The sequence below is a fragment of the Pseudophryne corroboree genome, chromosome 7 (assembly GCF_028390025.1).
Source record: "Pseudophryne corroboree isolate aPseCor3 chromosome 7, aPseCor3.hap2, whole genome shotgun sequence".
NCBI classification, from domain to species: domain Eukaryota; kingdom Metazoa; phylum Chordata; class Amphibia; order Anura; family Myobatrachidae; genus Pseudophryne; species Pseudophryne corroboree.
The window spans coordinates 117293197-117309955 of NC_086450.1; the positions used below are offsets into that span (position 1 = coordinate 117293197).

The 16759-nt window shown below is 43.0% G+C and overlaps 1 protein-coding gene across 1 annotated transcript in view; it reads left to right on the plus strand.

Moving 5' to 3' along the window:
• Window positions 1–16759, plus strand: part of STK39 (serine/threonine kinase 39) — a 604781-nt gene that overhangs the window by 488498 nt on the left and 99524 nt on the right. The window contains exon 16 of the mRNA XM_063933583.1: window positions 11520–11588. Coding sequence (XP_063789653.1) covers window positions 11520–11588 — 69 coding nt within the window. The remainder of the gene's footprint in view (window positions 1–11519; window positions 11589–16759) is intronic.

The following is a 16759-nucleotide window of genomic DNA, read 5'->3' on the forward strand; positions in this document are numbered from 1 at the left end:
TTACATCATGACATTACGTACTTGTCATAATTGAAAAAAAATGTTTTTCATTCATTGTGCAAGGCAGCTGTTGGCAAGCCCTGGCCCCATCTCTCTCTAGGCCCAGAACTCTAGTCTCAGCAGTCACCCACTGATAGCAGCTCTACTGGCAGTGACAAGCGTGAATTTGAGTGGCCATAATATGAGCTGTAAACTTAAAAGTTCTCATCAAATCATGAACTAATACCTCATATTTTCCTATCGCCAGCTGGATACTGCAATGGTAAGGACAAGCACTGATAGTAAGGACAAGCACTGACGACAACTATGTATGTATGTATATATATATATATATATATATATATGTAGATAGATAGATAGATAGATAGATAGATAGATAGATAGGACATTTTCTTTTTTTGCGGGGTTTTATAAGATGACCAATTATTTCCTATTCCTAAAAAACACAACTGAGTTGTCAACTTTTATTTAGTCTTCATCCCCTGACATTCAGAGCAGTTTCTCTTTCTACCACTTAGACTTTGGCAAAAGTTCTATTCTATGAAAACTTTTTTTTTTTTTTTTTTTTTTTTTTTGACACTTCCCTTTTAGGTTAATTGAACAACTCAGTGCAAGGACTTTGCGTGATCTCTATTGTAAAATAAATTCTGCAATTCCACTTATACTGTATTGCATATTTTTCCCAGCCTATGTTTTATGTGATACCCTTAAGACATATGAATGTATAACAGTAGGCAGCCGGTGGCAGTGAGCTACTGTTAATGCCTGGTAAAAATTAGATATTTAAGCAGCTGTCAGATAAACCACTTCAATTTGTGGGAAATATTTTCTGAAGCTTTTTCAGTATCATAGGAAGCAGAATGTGTTCCAAACCTGTTCTTTGGCCAACAGAGTATCACATTGTAGTTCATATGCTGAAAACAAATTGTCCAATTCATATATTAATCAGGATGTGTGGAAAATAAAGAGGCTAGTGTAGCTAGTGTACATTACAAATTTCATTTTATAAAATATTTCAGTAGATTTATTTCAATTAACCTTTTTGACCCAATGGTTGTCAAGGTTGTCAATGCCGTTTGCAAGTCCTCGCAAAACAAGGGTGAAATATAATTGAAATGATCAATTGCTTTGATGCAGTATACAGATACAAGAGGAAGGTTCAGCTTATTACAGATATGAGTGATGGAGTAACACACTCGTTGTTATAAATCAATTATATACAGTATATTTTAACAAAGAACCAGGACACCGTACCTGAGGTCCTATTAATGTCTCTTACCCTGAATGCTGAAGAATTAATGTTAGATGTATTTATCAGAATGGAACCATACTGCCCAACTTTTTTAAAAAGAAAACAGTGTAACAATGTAGGCCACACACTCATTATGACAACTGCCATCCATCTTACCATGCCCCTGTTTGCCTGCCAGAAATCGTAACTGTTCCACAAAATATAATGATTTTTACATGGCATTCAGGAGTCGATTCAATTGAGGACAATGCCTGTGAACTGCTGTAGTAACACCACTGGCACGACAGCAAAGGCACGCCAACTTACCTCCAATTCCCCCAGCAATCACATATAATTGTTCTCAGCCCATTAGAGGTGTGTACAAAAATATGTGAGTTTAGGGTTACCATAAGTGTAGCATAGGAGTATACAAAATCACAGGCATCACCAGCAATTTAATCAACGATATACCTGTAGCATAAGCTTAAAAAATCCTGAACATCCCGGGGCTCCTAGTTATTTTACTTATGGACCACTGTAATATGTTTCCACAAAAGAAAATACAGCTATCGTGCTGGCCCAATTCCTCTGAATGTACCTAGTAAACAGGCCACTCCCACTTCTTTTACACAACTCTGTTAGTTTTGTGTTATGGAGTGAATTGCAGACCCTCCAACGTGACCCCTCCCACCAATTAATTGATGAGAATTGTGTTTAAACACAGGTGACTGCAATATCGGAAGTCCAGGACCAGAGCATTTTGGGCCTAATTCAGATCTGTTCGCTCGCTAGCTGTTTTTTGCAGCGCTGCAAACAGATAGACGCCGCCTATAGGTGAGTGTATTTTAGCTTTGCAAGTGTGCGAACGCATGTGCAGCCGAGCAGTACAAAAACAGTTTGTGCAGTTTCTGAGTAGCTCTGACCTTACTCAGCCGCTGCGATCGCTTCAGCCTATTCGAGTCCGGAATTGACGTCAGACACCCGCCCTGCAAACGCCTCGTTTTTCCAAACACTCCCAGAAAATGATCAGTTGCCACCCACAAATGCCCTCTGTCAATCTCCTTGTGATCGGCTGTGCGAATGGATTCTTCGCTAGAACCAGTGCACAGCAACGATCCGCTTTGTACAAGTACAACGCGCCTGCGCATTGCGGTGCATATGCATGCGCAGTAGTTGCCTGATCGCTGCGCAGCGAAAAACGCTAGCGAGCGAACAGATTTCTTTGTACCTGTTGGAAGGGGTTATGTTGGAGGATATGGAATTGCAGTAAGCAAACATAACCTCATATTGTACTACAAACTTGCAGGACATTAGTTTATTACTCTGTCCTGTGATTTGGAGAACTCAGCGTTAATAGTCCAGAGATTTGTATGATTAACAGCACAGAGTCAGAAAGAAACTTTCCTCCTCTGAAGCACGATGGACTTTGCTTTGCAGTGAATTTTTTATTTATATTTTGCGTCCTCGTAATCAGCAGGTTTCTTTGAGATTAAAACGCAAAACTTGTTGACCATATGACTTTTTAAAACCAAACAACTATATAGCCATCTCATGCTCAGATGCTTATACAATCTTTAACCTGTATATGCGCATTTTATATGTCCTGAACATGTGCAGCTTTTACAGGATCCTTTTTCATACCTGAATCCCCTGTAAATCCCTGAATAAATTATATTCTTAAAACTATCTGTATTTTCCTGAGCTAAAGAGGATTTCAAGCATTTTAAACTGTGATAAGAAAAATTCGTTTTTTTTTCTAAACATTGCACATAAAAGTTAGGATTAAGCTCAGTATTGCAATAATTTATTGATTCATGGATTATTACACTTAAATGGATGGATGTGAGAATAAAGTGTTCAGTTGGGCAAATAGCTCCTGGTTATTAAAAATGATAATAAATCAGACTCAGATATTGGCTTTCATCAGGTCGGCAGGCATCAAACGAAATAAAGTGACAATAAGTAATCGTTAGGATGGGTTAACATGACCAGGTTTTTCTCATAGCAACATGACCCATAGATGGCTGCTGTGTGAAGAGTGCCGCATTCACACAGGTGATTCATATTGAAATAATTACCTTCAAACCTGTTTCATTTCTGCAACACATTTCTGCCCTGAGCATTCCCAACAGGAACACCAGCTGTGCATTTAATATGAATATTTTTGTTATGTAATAACGTATTTTTGTTTAATGTCATTGTACTATATTTTAGCAATTTTCTTACATAATCAATATAGTATTAATGACACTGTTGAGAAACCAAAAGGTTGAATTGAGTACAGCTCTAAGGGCTATGAATATCATTTAGAAGCTGTTTTATAAAAACTGCCATATTTATTCTAAAATCTAGCCTAAAACTATAATATGGAACTCAGCATTAGGGCCTTATTTAGAGATGTACGCAAACCTGATGGCTTGTGTGCATCTTTGTCTGTTAGAGATTGGCACATGACTTGCATCTGTGCTCATGCTTGCCTAATCTCCTGGAAGTTGTGGGAGACTTACACATTTTTGGGTAGTTTTCCTGCCTCCCCCATCCTTCCCACCTCACCCAGAAGATTAGACGAATCTCCCATATCCCACCAACTTTCTAGTGAAGCGGGTAGGATGGGGAAATTATCAAGGGAATTGCGGTACCATATTGAGGGTGCGGGACTAAATTATGTTAAGCACATCCTTTTAGCCGCACCCCTCCATGTGGACCTGAAAATCGCTGCATTTTTCCAGAGGAGGTTTGGGAGGGGTGCCGGGTTCTCACATCATTAGGCCCTGCCCCCCAAATTAGCGTCTGCTCTCCGAGAGACAGGAACCATTCTCCAAAATGGGGGTATGTTGTCCCTGTTTTATAGGCGTGCCGAGCCAGGGTATGCGCCTTCGGACGAGTAGTTCCGTTGGTCATTCTGAGTAAGCTGAGACTTACTCAGATAGCCAAAGACTGCAACCATCATGACTTATGGTCGTGATGGTGATCTGATGTTGCGTCTTTGGACATAGCACTCGCATGATAGCTGCTGTCAGGGGGCGTCTTTTGTCCTCAAAAGATATCTCCTGCTGAATTTGAATATTTTCTTGCCAAAGTCGCATCAGCGATGAAAATAAAGTTCATCTCTCATTCAGGCCCTTAGAGTGGTTAAAAAAAGGTAGCAATGAACTCTATGTTAAGGAAGATATTTTACTTTACCTTGATTATAACTGTTCACATATAAAAGGTTTCTAATATAGACAATAAAGAAAAAACTAGAATTAAGTATACACAGTACTGATGAACTACTGGGTTGTCGGAGTGGTCACCCAGGGGCCCACACACATAACTACTGTATATCACCAGCATGGTGGCAAATGTTGACAGGGGGTTCTATATGGCACAATATGAACTGGGGGCATTATAGTGTGTTTAACACATTTGTGGTGCTGGGAGTTTTTATACATTATACTTTTTGATAGCATCACCAGCATATCATTGTAACAATTTTATTGGTAGGGGCCCCCACAAATTAGTAGCCCTTAACCTGGCCCTAAACATACATATTTCCTTACAATATTATGTTGCCCTTGTGCAGTGCCAGATTATGCCTTGGGGTGACCCAGGGCACTGAAGACAGGGGGGCCCTCCCCCTATTGCTGTGCTCGCTGCGAGGCAGGTACGGGTTCGGAGGCCTATTCATTGACAGTAGGATTTTTTTTTTCAGAACCGGAGGGCGTGATTGTGACCATCAGCCAGGGGCTAATCCAGAAGAGCAGCAGCGAACAGTGTGATTGTGTGTGTGTGTGTGTGTGTGTGTGTGTGTGTGTGTGTGTGTGTGTGTGTGTCCCCCCGCACAGGCGGAAGAGACTGCTGCTAAGCGGCAGCAGCCTCCCTGCACCACCACAGGCTGGCTGAAGCACAATGCTGCTTCTGTTCTGACATGAAACTGGGAAGAGGGGGTGCAGGAGTCAGCGACTGACCTGGAAATGGGTAACTAGTAGCCACTCCCGCCAGCGTCCCCCTTCCCCCTGATCTCAGGCAGCACAGGGACTTATTCTAATTCCCAGCCTCCACTGCTGCTAGGAGAGCTGGTGGCAGAGGCTGGAGAGGGGAGATGACCGCATCAGAGCTAGGACAGAGCTGCTCTGGCCGGGGGCCCCCTAAAACTATGGGGGACTCTGGTGTACTTACCCCCTGGGCCCCCCCTTAATCCGGCTCAGCCCTTGTGTGTGCACTATAATACTACCCATTTTCAGAGCTCATCATAGCAGATTCCTGTGTAAACCAGCATAAAGTATGGATAAATGTGATACCTGATTTATAAATGTATGTTATATGTAAATTCTACATGGCATTGTGTGAAAAAAATACTTTAAATTAAGGATAGATTAAGGATTTTCTACTGCAGAAAAAAATAATGTATTTGCTTTTGCAGGCTCTCCTACATGTAGTAATTTACTAAAGACATTTATTTGCTCTCTCTAACATTCTGTGCTTGTGAGCCATGTATTTATATTAGCAGTAAGTGTGCTTATGGTTGTTCTGGGATGTGAGGCAGCTCTGCTATACTCTCTACATCAGACACCATTTATTACAGAGAGCAGAATTGTGTTATACTCCAGGGCAAGAAAAATAAACCACTCTGATGACTCATATAGGGGCATATTTATGAATTATCCAGATGGTCCCGATAATTCTAATTTATTATTGGCAATATTAAATTAAGGATCACTCGGATGAAACACATGCAGAGACATGATACGAGCCCGTCCCTGTAATGTGTTTGAGGTAAAGCGATCATTATTGCAGTCACTTTACTTCTGGGTATGGGACCCGGCCGTGCGACTGTGCATGTGCAGCCTGCTGACTGCGCTGGTGCGAGCGATTCTTTCCCAGGCTAAGCGCAGGTCTGTCATAAGAAATTGTGGGGCCTGGGACTGTCAAAATGGGCATGGCCTCTCTGGGGGGTGGAGCTGTGGATAATGTGAGTGGAACTACAGTGGGTGTGGGGCATCACTTGTTGCATAATCCAGTTTTGTTTTGTGTTTTTAATTGTCAAAGTTTGGGCTGTGGGGGTTGGGTATTATTATAACATGTCAATCTATTATAGAAATTAAATGATACTTTAGCCCTGCCTCAACCACCTCAGTAGTATGATACATAAATACCGTGTCACACACACACACACATACCCCAACCACCTCCCTCTTAAGCACATTTACCCAGCCCTGCCCTATCCACCTCCCTCTCACGCACATAAACCCAGCCATCTCCCTCTCACACATATAGATACTTTAGCCCTGCCTTACCGCTCTCAGCTGGAGTTTCCCAGTATGCGTCTGCAGATTTAATGTTGCCTTCTCTGTGACTTATGTTAAACGTGATGTTTCCTTGTGTTCCTATGTATTTGGTTGGCCATATTGTTGAGGACATTTCTATACAGATATCTTTGTTTGTAGGCGGGCCCATTCTCCCCAGTACTGCAGTGTCTAGGCATTTTACTAATGATCGATAATGGGGGATCACAGCAGATATCTTCCCCTGTAAATACATCCACTGAATCCTTATTATTTGACTATGGTCCTAATTCAAGGTTGATTGCAAAAGCAAAATCTTCCTCTAATGGGCAAAACCATGTGCAATGCAGGAATGGGGGAGTGGGGGGGGGGCAGATATAACATGCGCAGAGAGAGTTAGATTTGGGTGGTTTATATTGTTTCTGTGCAGGGTAAATACTGGCTGCTTTATTTTTACACTGCAATTTAGATTTCAGTTTGAACACACCCCACCCAAATCTAACTCTCTCTGCACATGTTATATCTGCCCCACCTGCACTGCACATGGTTTTGCCCATTAGAGGAAGATTTTGCTTTTGCAATCAACCTTGAATTAGGCCCTATGGGTGCTATACTCATATTGTTTGATAAATATGTACAATAACGGGGTGGTGAGGCTGATATTGATTACGTGGACACTGCTACAATATCAACATGATAAAATGTCTACAACCCATTCCTGGTGGTCTAGTGGAGACTTACCAGCTCCCGGAAGCAGCAGCGCCCCCCTGCATTGTCTACCAAGCCTTGGCATTCATGAGCACAGCAGTCCTGGCGCAGGCCTCTGATGGAGCAGCAGTTACTATAATACTCTTCCTTTGTCCCTCCCCCTAGTGCCTAATCCTACCCTTTGCCCTCCCCCTTCTCTGCAGCCTAACACCAACCTCCCCCTCGTGACTTACTATATGTTTCACAGCATGACCCTAATGTTCACATTCTTATAATGTCGAGATTTTACATGTCAACATTTAAGATGTTGACATTGCAGTCATGTTGACATTTTGAGGGTGTTGACCAGTTGCCCGTTGATATTTCAAGAATGTCATCATCATAACTGTCAACATAGTCGGCTCAACATTATTGTTGACATTGCGAATACTGACCTTATGATTGCATCTGACTGAAATGTGCGGAAGGAAGGTAGAGAGAAAAGTGCGCTCTAGTAAGTGACAGTTGGAAGAAGGCATGTACAAGTCATCTGAAAGTGAGTTACAGAATCTAAAATAAATGCAGGGACTCAGATTGTACATATCATGACATATCCAGCATCTCAAACATGGTTTTGCCAAGGATGTTTGTATGCAATGCCAATGTTCACGCAACCGAGTGATTATCGGCAGACTGCACATGTGCCAGAGTACTGTACCTCTGCAATGCGGCTCGTAGTGAGATCTTACTACAGAGTGATTGATAGGAAGTGACCACTTGGGGAAGGTAACAGGGAGTGGCAGCAAAAACCAAGGCGTGTCATGGCTGTTTTTGGGTCATCTATATGCTGTCAGCTGCGAACATGGAAAACATGGCTCCTGCGTTTCTACTGCTGTGTCCAGTCTGCATAGGCATAGGGCTACCCTAGCAGTCAATGTTCCTCTTTATTACATATGGGCTGTGTATGTGCATGCAGTTGCTAATGAGTGTACGATGGCTCTGGTGGGTGTCTATCTTCTTTCTGAGTGGCAGCTTCACTTGCGATGATTAGCATTTCCGTAGCCTGAAAATTAGCAGCTGCCTAGGCAAGTGCGTACACACAGGAATTAGGCCCAAAGTCACTTGCTCTTTTTGTCTTTACTGGCAACTAAGAATCAGCACAATAGTGTCTAGGCAGTTTTGAGGCAGAAGTTGAATTATACTTAAATAATCTTTTTGTCTTACTTTTTGTGAGCAGTCCATTTATGCTCCTACCCAAAATCTTCATCCCTTCCTGACCCCTTATACTGCATGATTCCATCCCAATATGTCACTGCTGGCTTCACAGATTAGAAGTAATACTTACAGTATGTCTACAACTACATATCAATGGAATTCACAAATGACTCATCTGTCAACTTGCTTAGCAAAGGGCCTGAATAGAATTCTGTGATTGCACAGTGCTGGGGAATATGTAGGTACTATTGTTTTCTATATTACAGAGGACACTAGGACAGAGGGGACCGTTAGTAATCGCCTGCCCTTCCTAAATGATAGTTGCACCTTTCTCATTAATAACAGAAAAACACAACATTGTCATAAACAATGAGGGCCTGATACAGAGTTAAACGCAAGTCAGCTGTAATTCGTCCCACATGGTGTGCATAGAACTAAATGTGTATATTCCCCCAAGCCGAGTTGCACGCATCTCTGGTCACCATCCTTATAAGTACCCTTGGTTTCATGACCATCATTATTATCACTGTGCACTACGTAGATGCAATCTCTCTGAACTTTGCGCCAGTGACGTGCAGTGAGGTCAGTACAGTAGCTGGTGAGGCACTGGCTAGTATCAGAGATTTATACATATATGAACCCAATGGTTTATGTGGGCATTATAGAAAACTGCAGCAGTGCTATAGTGTATACTTTGTTACCATATGCAGTACATACATTTTTAATTAAAAAAAAAATCTTATTAGCAACTGATAACATGAAAACAGTTTGTTGCAGAAAGTTGTAGGTAAAAAATAAGAGTGGCTACGATAGGTCAAGCAGAGAGCACTAAAAAGTTTTTAAAACACACTATACTGCACTAACCCTTTTGTCCTCTAGGTTCTTACTTATGGTTCAAACATTGAAATCTCACACTTGCCCTAGAGAGCAAATCTCTATTTTTAAGCATGCCAGCCCCTGGGCCAACTTAATCTCTCTGCTAACAAACAGAAACAGGTCAAAACAGCAACAGATCTTATGCTTGAAGGCATCATCCCACATCAATTTCTACTATATTTTGAAAATCAAATATATCGTGTATAGCTATGCACAGGAAACTTGAGTATAGGAAACTTGAGTATATTTAAACTCTTTGAAAATACAGAAACCCCTTGAGTGCTGCAGGCAGATAACACCAGCCTAAGCTCTTTGATGAAGATAGTCTTCATAACTTCTGGAATAAGGATAATTTATAGTTCATAACTTGTTTGTATAATGGTTTCCAGTGACCTTAATATGTAGTAAATTGCAGATACCTCGCTGTTTGAACATAAATCAATTTATCTTTGCTTCATTTATAAGAAGAAATAAATTAGTTTGATGTGATGAACTTGTCTTTGTGCCCCCCCCCCCCTTTGTCCAGCTAAGTAGTCATTCACCAGCTTGTACTGTACCTCTGCATTTTAGCCATCGTTATTGTCAGTTTCTCAGTCATGTTGAGTGCTGGGGAACTTCCTGCATAAATCACCTGACACTGCATCAAGCCACACCCTCCCCAGTGAGGCAGATCTGATAGCTGCCCCTCCCTGCCACCCTTCTGCTTTGTTTTGCTGTATTACTGTACTGGTCACAGTGAGGCCCCGCCCTTACTCCAGTCAGTCTCTGACAATCACAGAGAGGAGGCTGAGCTGGTAGCTACCTCACCTTTAGTCTCTCTCTGACACTCCCGGTATTTCCGGTGAAGCACTGCAAATTTGGTGAGTTTTGACTATTGAAATGATAAGACTAATACAAAGAGGATATTTGCAAGTTAAAAATATCTTCTTTGTATTGTTCTAATAATTTTTATAGTCAAAAGAAACTCTGGAGTATGACAGGTGAGGCTCTACCTCCCCTGACCGCACATCACTGCTTTGTGTACATGAGAATACTACGGCAGAGCCCAGTTACATCTACTCACACGCATGTACATACCCTCCAACATGACCCGCCCCACTAAGTACAAAATGCTCTGTTTCTGGACTTCCCTCTTAATTTACTATTGCAATCACCTGTGAAGAAACAGCTTTCTTATCATTTAACTAGTTCAACACAGGTGATGGAAATCATAAATTAAGAGGGCAGTCCAGAAACAGAGCATTTTGTACCTAGTGGGGCGGGTCATGTTGGAGGGTCTGCATGTATAGTAGACCCTCCTACATGTAGCTGGTGGAAGGGGTCATGTCAGAATGGCCTGGTGTAGATGCGCCTGAAAGGTATATAACTCTGCATCACCCATAGTTGCATACAGAGACGGCTTAAGAGAAGAGAGGACCCATGTGCAGGCTCCGTGTGGGCCTCCTCTTCACCTGCAGCACAGTAGACTCCGGCTTTGTGCCAGTCTACTGCGCATGCATAGGTCTCCAGGAACATGGTGCCCGAGCCACATCCCTAGAGACATCTCTATTACACACACATAACCACCCCATTTTCCCTGTCATTTCTGCTGTTCTGCAGTGCTGGCCGGTGTGGAACAAGAGGTAAGTATAAATATGGATGCAGTGTGGGCCCCCTGGACCCAGGGCTCATGGTAACCAAGCTTCCTGCACACCTTATTGCATAGGTCTGCAAACTCGGTCCTCGTTACCCCACATAGTGCATGTTTTGCAGGTAACCCAGCAGGTGCACAGGTGTATTAATTACTCACAGACACATTTTAAAAGGTCCGCAGGTGGCGTTAATTATTTCACTTGTGATTCTGTGAGGAGACCTGCAAAACATGCACTGTGTGGGGTAATGAGGACCAAGTTTGCAGACCTATGCCTTATTGATACACTTATAGTTGCATACATGTGGTTCCAGATATGGTCCACAAACAGGCTTATGTTCATCTCCACATTAGCACCTGCATTTTCTGCATATTTGTGTCATTATACAAATATTAAGATTGTAGATATTAACACTGGAATGCTAGTGGATGTACTGTATACACTGTATAACATAGCAATTCTTTCAGCCATACTGATTTGCTCTATTGCACCTGCATAATGAGGGAATTAACTTAGTATTATGGGGAAATAGCCATGCCATACTATCTGAATTATTCTCTTATCATGCATTGTCCTGAAGGTATCATTTATATGCTGTCTTTTCTATTTCCAAAGATACAGCAGATGGTGTTTCGCAGGAGCTCTTCTCAGCAGGCCTTCTGGACGGTCATGATGTAGTTATAGGTAAATGACATTTCTTTCTTGGAACTATTACATGATTACTTTAGCATTTCATGGAAATAATTACATTTATCCTCCCTCAAATCTCGGTGGATTCCGCCAGCAGCAAATGTTTCTATAGGATATTGCGGCCTTAAAGCACAAAACAAAAGGTGTTTCTTCAAACTTAGACACGTGTATTAGCATTCACGGGTAAATTTACTAAGATAGGATTTCAATTTAAGATAGGATGTTACCCATAGCAATCAATCAGATTCCAGGTATTATCTTCTATTCTAGAAGGTGCTAGATAAATGAGAAGTAGAATCTGATTGGTTGCTATAGGCAACATCCCATCTTAAATAGAACTCCCATCTTAGTAAATATACCCCTTATAGTCTAATTCAGGCATGTCCAAACTGCGGCCCTCCAGCTGTTGTGAAACTACATATCCCAGCATGCCCTAACACAGTTTTGCTGTCAGTGAATGCTAAAGCTGTGTCAGGGCATGCTGGGATGTGTAGTTTCTCAACAGCTGGAGGGCCGCAGTTTGGACATGCATGGTCTAATTGTTGTGCCCATACTCCTAACTACTGGGCTGCTTTGCTTCAATCAAGAGTAGCAACCTCCAGGAGATGTCGTTATAGGTTTCATAGCAGCCAGATAGGTTAATCGTCCCATTAATCTTGATTATTTTTTTGTCATATAATTCAGCTTTTACGGCAGATTGGAAGAGTTATTTTAAAATGGAAACTGTAACCTTTTTTCTGTATTATGCTTAGACAACAGAGCAGTTTGTTGCTACACAGCGTCTCACATCCAGTAGCATTGTGGTAGCATTTTGAGCAGCTTGCCTTTTAGTCTTATTGTGACATCCTCACTCCAAAGCAGTGTTGTCCTAAATAATGTGACATTAGTAATAATGAAGCCATTCGTATGTTTGTAAGTATGTTTTCTGACATTACCACCACTTTACAGTCTTTCGATATTGTTACTGTTGTGTTCTATTCCTGACAAAATATGTTGTGAAGAGAAACTGAACTAACCTCTCAATATAATAAATGTTGCCATAAATTCTATATTACTGAGGCGTTAAAGTAAACATAGAATACATATAAGAGCAGTTCAATGTTAATTAATAATGTTTCTTTTTAATAACTTTGTTTTCTTTACTATATTGAGGATTGTAAATACAACAAGTTTAGAACTATGAGCTTCTGCAAAATAATAGCATTAGACTATAATTATTAATTAGACAAATGTTTTTGTTCCCACTTGGCAAGAGTGTTGGTTTGTCAGTGTTTTTTTGCCAAGGATTTAAAGCGACGATTTAGTTTAAAACAAAAAGAAAAAAAAGAAAAGAAAAGCAAAGCAACATTTTCTTGGTTTATATTGTCACATTTTCCTAATAAGGACCTATTATGTTTGGCCCAATTAGTTACTAGGAAGTTCCTTGGGAAGATGATTATCTGTTAAACCTTGCTACAGCCTGCAAGACAGTAGGGGGAGAGCTGGCATTCAGGGCCGGTTCTGGCCCTTGTGGCACCCTGGGCGGAAAATAGGGGCGTGGCTTCATACAGGGGCGTGGTCAGTCACGCCCTCTGTAGAGTTGTGCCCCCTGTAGCGCCCCCATTTGTGTCCCCAGTAGCGCCGCTTAAAAAAAAATAAAATGAATACTTACTATCCCCGCTCTTGAGTCCCGACCGCTGCAGACCTCCGCCGGCTCCGCTCCTCTCCTCAGATCTTTGGGAGAGACGTCATGATGTCTCTCCCATAGCACAGCATAGACACTAGAGGTCAATCATGACCCCTAGCGTCTGTACCAGTCCCAGAATGCTGTGCAACGCGCGATGATGTCATCACGCACCGCACAGCAAAGGTCCTCTCCACGAAGGGAAACTAGACGGGTAGCGTCTAGTTCCCTTCACAGCGGGGGGCACTGCCAAATAGTAGCGGATCTTGCCATGGTGCGGCGCCCTCAGGATGGCGCCGGCGCCCTCCGGAAAGCAGCGCCCCGGCAAAAGTCCTGCTTGCCCGTGGCAAGATCCGCTACTGCTGGAATTGCCAGCAAACAGCAGCACCATATGCATAATCCAGTGTCAGAGCATATCGGGGGTATTCAGTTAGCTCCGGTAATCTTAGAGCTATTGAATTCACCCCCTGCCTATTCAATTGAATTGAATTGCTCAGGGGGCGGAGTTTTGTGAAATGATGTGGCAACGTCGTGGTGTCACAACATAATCACGTCAGTTAGCGAAACTCCGCCCCCCAAGTGGAGTGCTATAGGTTGGGGGAGGGGGAGCGGTATTAGCAGCCAGCAGATGCCGCGGTGTGCGCCCGCGTGATTGCACTGCTTGCCCGCTGGTACAGTCGGCTCTGGATTTCACATGTCGCATGCCCCATTCATGTACATTATTGCAGTACTTTCATTATGTTGTCTCTAATGGGAAAACCACAACTCAGAGGTGGTCAAACAGTGGGAAATACAGGACACAGAAACACTAACTGCGAGGCTGGCAGGGAATGCCAAAAGCTTGAAAGCTACGGGTTACCTAGGCCTAATATATATATTTGATACACACTCATACAGTGGCGGATCCAGGGGGGGGGGGGCACGCGGGCCCGTGCCCCCCCTGTCATGTCTGGCACTTTAAACAAACAATCACTTGTTCACATCTTGGACAGGTTAACGGAGTCCGCCGGCGAAGTTTCCGTACAAGCCGCTATTAGCGCTAAGCGGCACTGTTTCGTGATCAATGAGATCTGTGATCTGGGGACAGTTAGGCTGTGATCACAGATCTCATTGATCCCAAACAGTGCCGCTTAGCGCTAATAGCGGCTTGTACAGGAGCTTCGCCGGCGGACTTCGTAAACCTATCCAAGACGTGAACAAGTGATTGTACCACCTTCAAGGGAGTCAAAGGTACACACCACCACACTGTTGTTTGCGGACACTTTACCCTGAGGAGCAGCGGGGGTTAAAATCACAAACTGGCAGGAAAATCCTGTTCACTTAGGATACCAACGGATTCTAGTTGATCTTGATATATACCAGTACTGCCCGGAGCTCAGCCTTAGACAGTGTGATACTCCGACGTGGCTGCAGCAGCGGCCACCATCCATTTAGAGGCTGGCTGCTGGCAGAGGTAGCGGCTCCTCTCAGGATGTTCTTCTTGCGTGGTGGGGTTGCTTGAGAGGTAGCACATGGTGGTGACAGCGTTTTCACTCCTCAGCGGCATAATATGAATTTTGGCTCATACCGTGTGCTATAATGTGAATTTCGTCTCATACTGTGTGCTATAATGTGAATTTCGGCTCAAACCGTGTGGTATAATGTGAATCTCGGCTCATATTGTTTGCTATAATGTGAATTTCAGCTCATACCGTATGGTATAATGTGAATTTAGGCTCATACTGTGTGGTATAATGTGAATTTAGGCTCATACTGTGTGGTATAATGTGAATTTCGGCTCATAACGTGTGGTATAATGTGAATTTCGGCTCATACTGTGTGCTATAATGTGAATTTTGTCTCATACTATGTGCTATAATGTGAATTTCGGCTCATACCGTGTGCTATAATGTGAATTTCGGCTCATACCGTGTGCTATAATGTGAATTTAGGCTCATACCGTGTGCTATAATGTGAATTTCGACTCATACCGTGTGCTATAATGTGAATTTCGGCTCATACCGTGTGCTATAATGTTTGTTTCCCCAGTGAATCTTTCCCTTCATGCCTCTGTAAACCTCACTACAAATGTCTCACTACTCCCTCTTACTCCTACAGAGACCTTAGGTACCCACTGCCTCTCCCTGTCCCCCTCTCCTTGTTACCCACTGCCACCTCCCCCTGGCATCACCCACTTTTTCCTCGTCACCCTTTCCCCGGTGTTACCCACTCTGCCTCTCACTGTCACCCTCTCTCTGTCACCCACTGCCTCTCCGTCTCCCACTATGTTTCCTTCATCCACTGCCTCTCCCCTGCGTCACTATAAACCCATCACCCTCTCTTTCGTGTCACCCGCTGCCTCTCCAAAGTGTCACCCTCTTCCCGTCTTACGAATACTATGTTCCCTTTGAGGCTATAACCCTTGTTGCTAGGTCATGCCCTTGTTGTGAGGCCACGCACACCTTCATGGACCGCACGCCTTCGTCATGCACAAGGTGCCCCCCTGTCATTTTTTTTTGGATCCGCCCCTGCACTCATATATAAGTTAGGATGCTGTACACCTTCCTATTTGATGGGTTTTGGAAAAACACAGTCAAAAGTCACAATGAAACTCAGCAACTTGACAGATAAACAACTGCCCATTAACTACAGCTGTGATCGCAGTTACTTGTTACAGTATCAATTACTTTCTTCTTCTACTAGTCAAAGCTACGGGAAAGACGTGCTAAGGGCGTCCCAGTTTCTGTAGTAGACAGCAGTGGCAAAGTCGATACAGTGCTAAAGCCTTTGGGTATTGTGACCATACTGACCAATAAAAAGGTGCAGTTGAGGAGTTTCCGGGAACCTTCTTTTGGGATCGGTATGAAATACCTCCAATCAAAATCCCGACGTTCAAAATCCCGACACCAATTGACCGATGGTCAAAATCCCGACAAGGTCAAAATCCCGACATGGACAAAATACCGACATTTAAAATACCGACAAGGTCAAAATACCGACATGTAAAATGCCGACAGATCAAAATACCGACATGCAATTTTTTGTGTGTGTGTGTATGTCGACATAAGTCAACATGGACACCATATAAAGTGTACCGCCTCCCCTCGCATGGCTTGCTGCACTCGCCATGCTTCGGGCACGGTGCCTCGCTGCGCTCGGCACACTAGTATATTCCCCCTCCAGGTCCACTGGGATGGTAAAGTATGAACAAGTCGGTTTCAATGAAAAAAATCATGAGAAACTCATGTCGGTATTTTGACCTGTCGGCATTTTGCATGTCGGCATTTTGACCAATTGGTGTCGGGATTTTGAACGTCGGGATTTTGATTGGAGGTAAACTGACTGCATCCCCTTCTTTTTATTGGTCTTCAAAGTCACACCTATTTTTAATGCCATTGTGCGCACCATGGTGGATTAAAGCCACTGTCAGTGGGCATCTCAACAGACAGCCCTTCGGCTGCATCATCAGTATAACTTCACAGTAGTAGCGGCTGGGACTAAAGTGTGCAGATGCTACTGCTCA